At 41.4% G+C, this 12653-nt stretch overlaps 2 protein-coding genes across 2 annotated transcripts in view; one reads left to right on the top strand and one right to left on the bottom strand.

The window, feature by feature from the left end:
* The window catches only part of LOC115378712 (collectin-12-like), a 35163-nt gene extending 33404 nt beyond the window's left edge, over positions 1–1759 (bottom strand). Inside the window, exons 1-2 of the mRNA XM_030079155.1 lie at positions 1493–1759; positions 271–321 (exon numbers count right to left, since the gene is read on the bottom strand). Of these exons, the coding sequence (XP_029935015.1) occupies positions 271–321; positions 1493–1499 (58 nt within the window). The 5' untranslated portion in view covers positions 1500–1759. The remainder of the gene's footprint in view (positions 1–270; positions 322–1492) is intronic.
* Positions 1760–4833: 3074 nt separating this feature from the next.
* Positions 4834–10526, top strand: LOC115378713 (clusterin-like protein 1). Its single transcript, XM_030079156.1, has 8 exons — positions 4834–5125; positions 5806–5915; positions 6035–6183; positions 6713–6883; positions 7274–7721; positions 7888–8010; positions 8918–9132; positions 9697–10526. The coding sequence occupies exons 1-8, from the start codon at positions 5106–5108 to the stop codon at positions 9907–9909; spliced, it is 1449 nt and encodes a 482-aa protein (XP_029935016.1). The 5' UTR covers positions 4834–5105; the 3' UTR covers positions 9910–10526.
* Positions 10527–12653: the final 2127 nt, after the last annotated feature.

Genomic DNA, 12653 nt, shown 5'->3' with positions numbered 1-12653 from the left:
CATGAAAAATATGTGTTTTTTGAATTAATTAGACAAATCAGTACATGCATGTCAAGGTGAGGTGATTGGCTGGGTAGGCAGCAACAGAGAAGAGCAAAGCCCACACACTTAGAGCCTTTTATTGACAACATTTCATTCCCGAAACATTCTCAATAAAAGTTTTATGGAAAAAGCTCCGTGTGAGTCGGCTTCCCTCTCTTCCACATTCAAGACTCCCACTCTCTTCCACCGTCAGAAAAAAAAAAAAGATGACAGTTGCTTCTCACTCACCGAACCGCTTGTATCCAAAAGACTGTACTTCCTCCTCGTCTGCAAAATCGTCTGTGTGACATAACGAGAGACATAAATCATAAAGTCATAAACACGCCGCTGGGTGCACATTGTGTTTAGAGCAGTTGGTGGGACTCCAGGTGACCATGGAGCAAAACAGAACACAAAACACTGTGGGGCAGCTGCACAAGAGCCAAGAATTCATAATGTTATCCTTGAATACAATGATCTCTCTTTAGCAGAGTGGAGACAGCCAACCAGCTTTGAGTCGGCAGATAGTGGAATGTCATTTTTGACTACATCTCCACATCTAGCTCGTCTGTGTGTGTGTTGAGAGGAGATAGGAGGTCCAAAGAGCTGTAAAAGCCACAGGCTGCGGTTTCTCTGGGTTGTTGACAGTAAACCCTAATTACACTCTGCTACACTACACTGAAGACCAGAGCAGGGAGAGAACATCACTGGTAATGGTAAACAGATGGGACCAGGGGGGCGGCATGGGGGGCAGGGGCAAGGGAGACAGCCTGGACAGGATGAGCTAGTAGGGGGGGGTCTGTGCCCCAAAACTAGATGAAGACCTGCAGCAGGGGGGCACCAGCTCCCAAGCAAGCCACTTCTGCCACCTTGAGTGATGCAGTGATGGTTTAATGATTATTTTATGCTTTCTCTGCTATATCTCTTGAAAATTTTGAATAAAAGTGTGATTATTGCAGGAAAATGTAAATACACAATTCCTTTAATTGACTACTTGCAAACCAAAAAAAAAAAAAAAAAAAAAAAAAAAAAAGTTGGTGATGATAACTGTGGAGCCTTCCTGCAGATATTAGACCTCATGCACTATTAGGTGATCCTCAGTGATTTTCAGTTTCAATACGCTTTTTGTGGAGACAATACGTCAATCTAACCACGCATTTACGGAACATGCGTAATGATTCATGCTTGGTTTAGCAAATGTACAGTTTTATCAGCAGTGCAAACATGAATTGGGCTTTCCTTTCCATCCGTGAGACGCAAGTGGTGGAAGGGGAAAAAAAGTAAACTCCTTCACTACTACTTCAGAGTTTTGCTCAAGTTCTGCCCCGCAGTACCGTAATGTCATCCAGATGTGATTCACGGACCGCGAAGAAATAGGAACAGCCGCAATGAAATCAAAGACTGGTTTAAAAAAAACAACAACAACAACAACAACAACAACAGGTATTTTTGTTGAGAAACATGCACATACCTTTCATGGCGTTTTATAAAATCTGTGAGGACTGTAGAAGAGATGAGGACCCCTGTCACTTTGTGCGCATCTCAACATCCAGTTCAACCAAAGATGTAGGTCTAAATCACTTCCACGGAGAGCGCGACGCTGACTAAGGAGAACGCTATAAGTTTGTCTTCATGTTTAGTTTTCAGTTAAAATCCCATGGTCGAGTTCGTGTGGCTTGCTCTGGAGCTTTTGCGGGAGAGATGCGATATCCCGAAGCCTTGTCCTGCAGCGCTGCGCTCAAGGAGAGGAGTCACGGACTGAGAAACTGTGCCACTGCTGTGTCAAGTCCGCGAGGATAACGACGACTTCCGGTGAAACTTTCAAAATACAACGTTTATCGGCCAGCGACTGACGTGAGGGTGAGTTGGATACCGTTAGTGACATGTTTTATTATTGAGTGAACTGACCTATTAAACTTAAGTCGAGAAAATAGCGCAACGACATTTTTTTGTTGTTGCTGCTGCTTTTTTCCAGTGTACAAGTTAAACTTTCTGGAGCCTTGAATGGCAACAAAGAAAATTGGTCAAAATATCAATATCTAATTAAGCTAGTTCATGACCATAGTATTGAAAATCTCAGATGATAAGCAAGCTATCTCACTTGTCACACCTGTAGGCTAAAATTAATTTTAGATTGAAAGGTCAATTAGGCTAACAACACTGTCTTACGTTACAAGGGGCTTTAGTTAACATTGGCCTACGTGAAAAAAAAAAAACCCATAAATATTATATGTGCCTAAAGGGTAGCTCTTACTTAGACTGACAAATGTTTTATGTCACTTTAAACCCACCAGTCAGCTACTACGATGCTTTTATTTTGTCAAAGCACCGTACTTCCGGTTTTCGTCCGGTCGTTTCTGTGTAACTTGACGCAGCTGTTACCCGTTGCCATGGAAGTATTATATTACCTGTTGCCAGTGAGCTGCCTGCAGCCACAGTCAAAACCCCTGTAGGCTAAAAGTTTCATGGTCGCCGTCCCACACCAAATGTCACGGAGCAGAGGTGACTCCACATCCTGCCCTGGCTCCGCTACAAATGTTTCGGCTACTCCTGGAGGGGAAACAGAGGTGCTGATGTCTTTCAGCGCCGCAGACCCGGGGACGTCGTGCGGCGCTGCAATAATCCAGCCGGAGATGAGATTAAATTACTGGGGGTTGATGGCAATCGCGTCCCCGGGTGAAAATCTGGTACTCATTAAAGATAATTTCAAAGGTTTGGGGAGGTGAGGGGGGGCTGACACTGAAACGGTGACACTGCAGTACAGTTTCCTGGTCGTTTATATGAACACACACCCTAACAAAAACAACTTCAAAATTCCTACCATATTTCCATAGGGATTTATAGTGTTTCGGTGTTTTTCAGTAATTACTTTATCACACTTGTTGGCATTTTTGTCAAATGTGGTATCATATAATGTTCCTGCGAGGACTTTACAGACATAGTAAAATTAACTAACACTTATCCTGTTCATCTAAAATGTCTTTCTCTGTATTAGGGCAAAAGCAAACCAATGCAAGAGTTATTTATTTGTTTATTGCCTCATTGTGTTGTCAGCCGCCGCCAAGATGAAGAAGAAATCACAATCTGTTGAAGCTGGACTCTGGGATTTCCACCAGTGGGCATTTCACTGCTTCAAGGTGTGATGAAATCCAGGTTCCTGTGTCCATAATCCTTCTGGCCTGCAGATGCAGATCACTGATCAAAGGCAGAAACCAGCAGCATCTTCCCGAGACTAATGAGGAACATCAAAGAAATTTGCCCGATTTAACTCTTATCTTGTCTCATAACAGCACAGGTTAGTGTCAGAGGAACACTTAATGAGCCCCACATTGTATTGTGTGTGTGTTGTGGGTGTTGTGTGTGTGTGTGTGTGTGTGTGCGTGCCCGCCAGTTGAACATTTCACACTAGCTTGGTTCATCTCAGTCGATTTACAGAATAAGCAAGTAGCCTAACCCTAACTTGCTCTACTCGGACATCTTCTGAGCTTCCAAAAGCACCAAAAACATCAAACCCCAAGCTTTTTGCTCTTTTGATAACAGAGCCTTCAAGCCCACATTCAGCGTTAATAGCTTGGGTTTTGACACAACCCAACACATATTGGATTCCAGACCAGCCTGAGATGATAAAATGGCAAATTACTTGTTTTCCTAAGGGCTTCAAAACTGTTATTTTACTGTCGTGTATAATTGGAGCGGCAGGCTGGTATTACGGCTCAGATAGGGATCATGGTGAGCTGATAAAAAGCAGCTGAGGGTCAGGTATCTAACAGCCAGGCTCCTGCTGGTCCTCATTCAGAGGTTGGGACCTCGTTTGCTGGGTCAAGGCTTTCAACAGTGGGTTCAAATTATCCAAGGCTGAGAAAGCACACATAAATTCCACATTTGCTCCACTGGTGCCATACTAAGATATCATGATAAGAATAAAAGCAGCTCAATTAATCCAGAATTCACTAGTAGTTATGAGAGCTGGTCGAGGCCGGGAAGACAGGAGGACACGAAGAGGCCTTCCCTACAAAGATGATATGAAGAGATGTCTTGCATGAGTTCTGGGTCACGTGACTTAAGAGTAAAGTTTAAGAAGTTCTAAAGAAGGCTCAAATAAGTGCAATTAAACCCTTATAAACTATTCCTGATTTCTTACTCTATAGCTATTTGGTGTGGCTACATATACGGTTTACAGAAACACGTGGCAAAGTTATAAAAATAAGACCCAGACATTTTAATTGACTTTTGTCTCAAAGCCTATTAAGTCTTGACCGAACTATAAAAATAGCGACAAGCCAAGCGGAACAATAAAATGCTAATCTTAAATTGTAAGATACAGTGAGGAAAACTATGACTACTGTGAAATCCGCACCAAACAGTCTAATATAAAGGCTAACTTTTTCACTGCAAACAAAATCTTAATGTAAAGAAAAAACTTCACTTTCAAGAATCCCATACTTGCTTGTTTTCCCTCAGGAAACAAAACAATTAAAAAAGAAAATACTTAACTATTTTGATGAATCACAACTGTCCTTAACTTTATTTCTTTCCCCTAAGGCGCATGCACACACACACACAGATAATAGCCTTAAAGTCCTGTGAATCTGCACCCTTGGTTTCTTTCTGCTGGGAGAAGTGTGTGTGTGTGTGTGCAGCATGCATGTCTGTGCACATGTACGTGTACGTGCCCCTCTCACATTCATGTTGTGGCCTACAACACAGAGCTCAGGACCTTGGCAGTGTCCGCCAGGTCTCCGCAGGAAGCCCAGGCTTACTGTCGGCCTGAAGGAGATTAAGGTAGAAAGTTTTACCTGTGGGGGGGCTCTGGAGTTTGTTGAACAGAGTGAGATAGATATGTAAACTATTTAGCATGTTATATTTGCAACGTATTAATGCTGGCCTAAAGCTGATTTGTAGTTATGCTGTGTGTGTGTGTAAGGCTTAATAACCAATAATGCAAATACACTAATAGGATCTGTGCCGCTGAGTGGAACCATAAAAATAGAACAATCCTTCGAGTAAAGCAGACGTCTCACCCTATCTCCTCTCTCCAGGCTTCTCTCCAACAGCAAAACCTGCTGCTTCTGTTCTGGAGGTTGATGCTATCATCGTCCTCAAGGTAAGGACCTGTTTTATAGGCAGTAAAATATGTCAGATATCTCTCTGGTTTCTTTTTGGCATGCGGTTACCACAATCAATGTCTAACGGGAGGCTGAGATATGGATTTTCAATACAGCAAACATGCATCTTGCAACTTTGCATCTTGGGAGGCATAATTGTCTGTCTTGTATCTTGTGAAAAATTTACTTTAATTGCCAAAAGGTAAAAGTAGGTTCATTGTCCGTTATGCCATGTTAGGCCTGCATTGTCCTGTAGTTCCTCTTTTAACCTAACTCTGTGCCTGTCTATATTTTTGATCATTGATATCCAAAATAATGTGTGTTACATCCCCTGTTAGTAATACCCTTAATATAAAGAATCATGATCATAATAAATACTCTATACCAAAGCATCTTGTTATTAAGATTAATTTGGTTGGGCACTCTTGTTTAGTGCTTGTGAGTAATCAGTTTCCAGTAATGTCCATTGAATTTCATTTGGCCTCAAAATCGTAAAGCTTGAGAAACGGCGCCTCCTTGTGGGTAATCATAATATCATGAGCAGGCTTTTTGAGGCGTGAATAAGACTGAGAGGTTTCAACAACCATCAGTAAAATCAAACAGTTTCTTTCTGTTGTATTAAGAACTGCTCTGTGGTTCTCCATAGTAAAATAATGAGTCAGTTTTGCGCTCTTCACAGAGCTTCAGACAGGATGAGGACTCTGCTTGTTCAAACACTCTGCATAGCTCTGTTTGAAGTCCTGCTCTCTGCCGCTGACTCTCCCCCGCTGAATGAGGCCATGCTGCAGAGTGAGTCTACACTTGAGTTTGATACACAGTCCTTTGATGACAGACAATTAGATGGACTAATATTCATCCAGCAGCGAGTGTTAACTGTGTTGTATGTTTGTGTATGTGTGTGTGTTAAGAGCTGTCCAGTGCAGGGGAGCAGTATGTTGATGAGGAAATAAAGCAAGCTTTATTCGGGGTGAAGCAGATGAAGGAAATGATGGAGAAAAAAGAGGAGAAACATGCGCATCTCATGGACGTCCTGAGACACAGCAGTGACAAGATGAAGGTACAAGCTCTATTTCTGTGATCCTGTTCTTATTGTTTAAGGATCCAGAACCTATACATCTTCATGCCACGTTGTAGTGCAGGGTTGCACAGAGCACCCCAGTGAGAGAAATCCATGATCAAAACACCATGAAATCATCATGTGATTCACACATTATGCTAACTTTGCACACTCAGACAGGACCAGTTGAGTAAGCTGTTGAACTATTATGCACAAGTCTTTGTGTGCTGACGCCCACCACATATTTTCTGGCTCATACAGTCGAAACCGCACAAAGGCTTATGGAGAAACCTCAAAGCAGACAGTAAATAATGAATGTGGGAGAAAGGCTGGTGTAGGGAGTTGGGGGTGTAGTTATACTACAGTCTGGATTAATAGACTGTCTGCAGATTTATCGGTTTTCTTTGTCAGTTCAGAATAAAAGGCAGGACTGTGAGCCAGGGCTTCAAACCACATCTTATTTTTATTAACAGGCACCACATTCATTCGGTGACAGTCTTCGGGTGTCTCTGTCTTTGGGTTCCTTCAGGGGGCATTGCAGCTGGCCCGGGAAACAGAGCAGAAGCTTCAGGAGGCAGAACAGCAGTGCCACGATTCAGTCAAGACTTCCTTTGAGGAGTGTCGCCCCTGTCTTGAAGACACCTGCAAGACTTTCTATACCTCCACCTGTCGCCGCGGCTTCTCCTCCTTCTCACTCAAGGTTTGACCTCACCATAATCCTACGGAAAAGTCTCAAACCTCAGAACTGTTTGGCTTGCCAGTCAGGCTGGGTGATACCCTGTCTGAGATTATCATGATATGGCCTAAATGTTGTGTTTTCCTGCATTACAACAAAGGGATACAATTTTCTGCGCTTGTTTAACAGTTCAAACTGCTTGGTCATTATATCCACATTACTAATGATTTTTTGATCAAATCTCTTTTGCGAAATTATCTTGTTAAAGCACCAATAAGTCACCCATACAATACTGATGTCGTGGTATCCAGTCAAAAGTATTATATTTGATTTTGTCCATATTACCCAGCCCCATCTGAGACTCCAAAAGTACTGTTCTCACATACAGGTCTGTATAACAATATCTCTTATCAGGTGGAGGAGTTTTTCAGGAGGATGGCCACTCAGTTGGGAGCTCCAGAGCAGAACGAGGAGAATCCAGATCATTTTAACTCAGTGCTAAACCAGAACCAGATAACAGAGGGGGCAGCCGATCTGGAGCTGCTGCAGGCAGAGGCATCCTTCAGCCAGCTGCTGTCCAACATCAGCGTCCTGTACAACCAAAGCGTGGTTTTGGTGAAGAGGATGCAGGAGGTATTTGGACGTTCCTTCCTAGTGGCCTTCACAGCAGAGCTGAAGCCCAAGCCTCTGTCCTCAACGCAGGAAGGCTGGAGAGCAGGCTTGTTCAGGGCTACCGATCTGGATCATGTCTTTGATTCAGTGTATAACTTTGGGAGGACTGTGCTGGAAGAATTCAGCTCCACAGTCGCTGATGTGTTTGAGGAGATACATGAGGCCGAGGAGGACTATCAGCAGTCAAGAGGTATGTGATGCCATCTGCTGCACAAAGATGATAGATCTTTGAGTTTGTATCCATTCTATTTGCCTTCACCTGACATAAGCATTGTCTTTTGCCATGACTGAACTAAAACTGTCATATCTGAATACTTTGTCTATCTTTGCTTATCTCCAAAAAAAAAAAAACACAGGATCATTTCCTGATTCAGGCCAGTTCCCCAGCAGACACCTGTGCAGACAGCTGCGCAGACAACCATCAGAGTGCTGGCAGCTGCAGGGCCGGTGTGAGATGTGTGAGGAATATCTGTTAACCGGTAAAACACCAGCACATACACCTGTGTTTTCATTAATAACTACTGGCTTCAGATCAGTTCAGCTCTTCATACTGCACAATTATGCATACACACAGAAACACAAAAACTTTGAACCTCAAACATAAACTCTGCACCTATTTGTAAACTATATCTTTGTTTGTTGGTTTTTGAGTCTGATACAAATATCTAATATCTCACCACCCATAACAGCCAGTAGAAAGTGATATTATTCATTTTTTATGAGTCAGTATGCAAGTGCAGGTACAAAACAGACTCAGCTTTTTAGAGGCCTGTCTTGAGATAAGTATGTTTTTTTTTTTCATTGATGACACACTGACAAAAAAGTCAAATTTTACAATCAACCAAATATTGGCAGTAAAAATTCTTCTGGCGTGTTACCCATATTGCTTTTTAAAGCCGGTTTTGGCCAGTGCTGGTAGTCTGCTGATAATCTGTCCATCCCTCTTTTTTTTTTTTTGAAAAGGGCATGGATTGTGGTAAAATATTTATTTAGGGGCCTTAATCTTCTGAACCAATCACAATTGGATGCATATGAAGATTATAATGAGCAAAACAAGTAGCTGCACGGTAATATTTTGAACTTTAAATTTTTAAATCTTAATTGTAGAATTAAGATGTATTTCAGTGTATTTCAATGACCTCAATTCCCCCTCAATTAGACAAAATAAAGGTCTAATATTTTTACACTTGTTCTGAGTGGTTCAGATCATCACAAGTGGACAAATATATGAAAAATCCAATACAGTGCATCCCTGCCAACAGTTAGCAACCTGTTTCACTGGTGCAGACTTCTCTATGCATGCCTGGATTTGGGCACCCCTCCTTTTGTATGTCCTCATGTGTTTTTTGTTTGTTTGTTTTTTTTTTTTGTGCACCACGTCTACAGAGTGTCCCAGTATGAGGCAGCTTCACTCTGAGCAGGAAGAGCTCAACCTGCTGCTGAACGCCTCCCGTCAGCAGTATGAGGGCCGGCTGCAGCTGGTCCAGAGGCACACGGCAGACACACAGAGATGGCTCAGGAACATGGAGGAACAGTACGGCTGGGTCAGCCAGCTGTCCAACAGCTCCCTGGACCCACACAACATCTTCACTGTGATCACGGTATGGACATAGCTACATATGTATAGACACTTGATGATATTAGATAACCTTAAGAAATGTCAAAAATGGCTTGTGATATTTTGGAGATGATAGCATTTGTAGTCCATTATAAAGGCTACAGTTTTTTCCTACATCAGTCACTTTTTGACTGATGTAGGAAAAAACCTCTCCTGAAGAAAAATCAGTGACCCACTTATATGAGTGAGCCATTTTGAAACTATAAACTCAGAATCTGCTCTACTTTCTTTATTGAATGCTATATACAGTGACTGGCTCATAAAAAGCACAAAAGCTGCTAAGGTGACAAATTATTAATTAATTATTAATTATTCCGGTTTGTAAGACTTATTCCGGTTTGTAATACTTACTCTTAGTTTCATTAGTTTACATAAGTGAGCCCAAAACTTAATTTGAGACGCGCGATATCATGTCAATAGTAATTTTGCAGGTTATATCAAACTAATTGCTGTATCTTTATTTTCAGTGTGTTACATTTTATTGATCTTAAGTGTGTTGTTATTATAGTAGTTATCTTCACTTTATTTATACGTTCGACGTTTTCAGGTGACGCCGCAGCAACAGATATCACAGAATAACAGATCCAAAGCGGACACCAGCGTGGTCGTTACCATACTGGACGCTGCCCCGGTAACCCTGTCAGTGCCAGCCGAGCTAGACGTAGGTGACCCTGCCTTCATCCAGTTTGTAGCCCAAGAGGCTTTGGCACTCCATAAACGGCGAATAAGAGGCACTGGCCCGGGCGGTGCTGTGGTTTAGTGCATTATTTGGCTCCCAGCCTCATCAGGCCAAATGAAACAGTCTGACACAATCCATACTTCTTGTTGTTATTGGTATAACTTAAGAAGCCATCATTGGAAGACATAGACATAGTTCACAGAACCAATATTTCTTGTAGATCTGGGAATATTTAAGCATTTTGGCCACCTCTGTTTCGGGCGTATACTCTTCTTCAATACATATGCGTATAAATAAAGTTCCCTAGCAGAAGCTTGGCTTGTCCAGCTCACATACATAATCTATTTTAATATTTCATTTATAGGCCTATAAGCTTTGTTATTTTTTTTCTTTCTGATTTGCTTTACTTTTTCATTATTATTTTTTATTGTATCCATTTTCATACAAAAATTGTATAACATGAATATGTCAGCTGCACCCTTACAATGCTAAATAAAGTCACTTCCTGTCTCAGTTTTCCCGACCTGAACAACTCAATATAAATTCATATTTCTAAAAGTTTTGTGAAAATGCACAGTATAGCAACCTGATCTCTGCAGCCTTTGCACTCACCACTTATATCATTTCACGTTATGTGTTTATTTATTTACTTATTTCTTTAAGCATGAAGCATTTGTGCAATAAAACTGTGTGCTTAAGTCATGCGTCCCTGTGTTTCTTAAGCATAATAACATCACCAACAACAGTGGGGGCGCACTCGGCTCTGAAATCCTGTCAGTAATTTGGAAAAACGCGGGATTTCATCGATCCGGAAGCGGCACTTTCATTGACTGGAGCGTCAGCTGGTCGTAGTCCAACCCCCGCGACAACTACAGCCATAGTTGTGAGTGTACACACTGGATAGATAAAGTATATCTGTCGTGCTGCACAAATGGAGGCTGCCGTTTAGCCACACAGTCAGAGAGGATTGCCTGCTAACTGAAATTTACACAGCAATATCACGAATTTAAGAGATCACAGGGAATGATGTCCACTTTTGTTGGATGGCTGCTGATGTGGAAGCACTAGACAAATAAATAGCGGCCAAATTGGCTAAAGGAGCAATAAAATTGAGAACGAAATGTCTAGAACACAGATTATAAATGTAGGTGGAGGCAGACACAGGAAAGCAAAGATGTTTATATTTCGCCACAGGGATAACTTTGCTAGAATAGGGAATGATATAGCAAAAGAATATGGAATATTTGAGATGAAAGATCAGCCCAACATTAGTTTATCCAGTGATTGTGTGGCCTGGAGTAGATTGGTACTTGTTAGAGGTGAAAAGGAAGGGTAAAGGTACAATAGATTTGGTGAGTACATTCAAGTATCATGTAATGAAAGAATATAGTGATTTCACACAGATATACACAGACGGCGCTAAACAACCAGACACAGAGGTGACAGGGTTTGGGGTGGCAGTTCCAGAGAAAGGAATTGGGATAAATAGAAGAACGTCCAGTAAGTTAGGGGTATACACAGTGGAAATGCTGGCGGTGCTGGTTGCATTAAGGTGGGTGGAAAAAAGCAATCAAAAGAAGGTGCTGATTTGTTCTGACTCATCCTCAGTCCGAGCTAGTTTAAGGTCTTTTCATTCGAACAGTCATCAAGATATACTTTATCAAGTACTTCAGTCAGTCACAAGAACAGTTAGTCAGGGAGGTCAGGTAAAGTTTCTGTGGGTTCCAGCACATGTAGGGGTGAGGGGGAATGAGAGGGCAGATAAGTTAGCAGGGAGGGCGTTGCTGAAAGGAAGTGTAGAAATGCAACTGAGTATTAGCAAAGCAGAGGTTAAATGTGCAATATGGGAGAGGACAAATCAGATGTGGCAAGAAAGGTGGGATGGTGAGGAGAAAGGCATTTTTATGAAATTCAAAAAAGTGTTCAAGGTGTAAGGAAGGCAAGTGAGCATAGGAGAGAGGAGATTGTGATGACTAGATTAAGGTTGGGTCATTGTGCACTCAACAAAACATTGAAAGTGTCTGGGAAACACCAGACAGGTCTGTGTGAGAGATGTCAGGAGGAGTCAGTGGAGCATGCGGTCTTGAGGTGTCAGAAATATGAGATGCAGAATGTACGTAAATTATATATTTAAAAACTAATTTATTTTATATATATATATATATATATATATATATATGTGTGTGTGTGTGTGTGTGTGTGTGTGTGTGTGTGTGTGTGTGTGTGTGTGTGTATATATGTATATATGTATATATAAATATACAGTACAGGCCAAAAGTTTGGACACACCTTCTCATTCAATGTGTTTTCTTTATTTTCATGACTATTTACATTGTAGATTCTCACTGAAGGCATCAAAACTATGAATGAACACATGTGGAGTTATGTACTTAACAAAAAAGGTGAAATAACTGAAAACATGTTTTATATTCTAGTTTCTTCAAAATAGCCACCCTTTGCTCTGATTACTGCTTTGCACACTCTTGGCATTCTCTCGATGAGCTTCAAGAGGTGTGCCTTATCAGGGTTAATTAGTGGAATTTCTTGCTTTATCAATGGGGTTGGGACCATCAGTTGTGTTGTGCAGAAGTCAGGTTGTTTTTAGTTATTTCACCTTTTTTTGTTAAGTACATAACTCCACATGTGTTCATTCATAGATATATAGATATAGATAGATATATAGATAGATTAAAAAACTAAAATCTTATTACCCAGATATCTATCTATCTATCTATCTAGCCTTTATTATAGATATCTATGTTTCTATCTGTGGTTGGGGGCGGTACGCAAAGAAAGTGGGGCGTGTTTTAAAGAAGAGGAGGAGA

Source organism: Myripristis murdjan, chromosome 20 (genome assembly GCF_902150065.1).
Source record: "Myripristis murdjan chromosome 20, fMyrMur1.1, whole genome shotgun sequence".
Classification (NCBI taxonomy): domain Eukaryota; kingdom Metazoa; phylum Chordata; class Actinopteri; order Holocentriformes; family Holocentridae; genus Myripristis; species Myripristis murdjan.
Note: the sequence above shows the minus strand (reverse complement) of the source record. Positions and strands in the feature narration are given on the sequence as shown.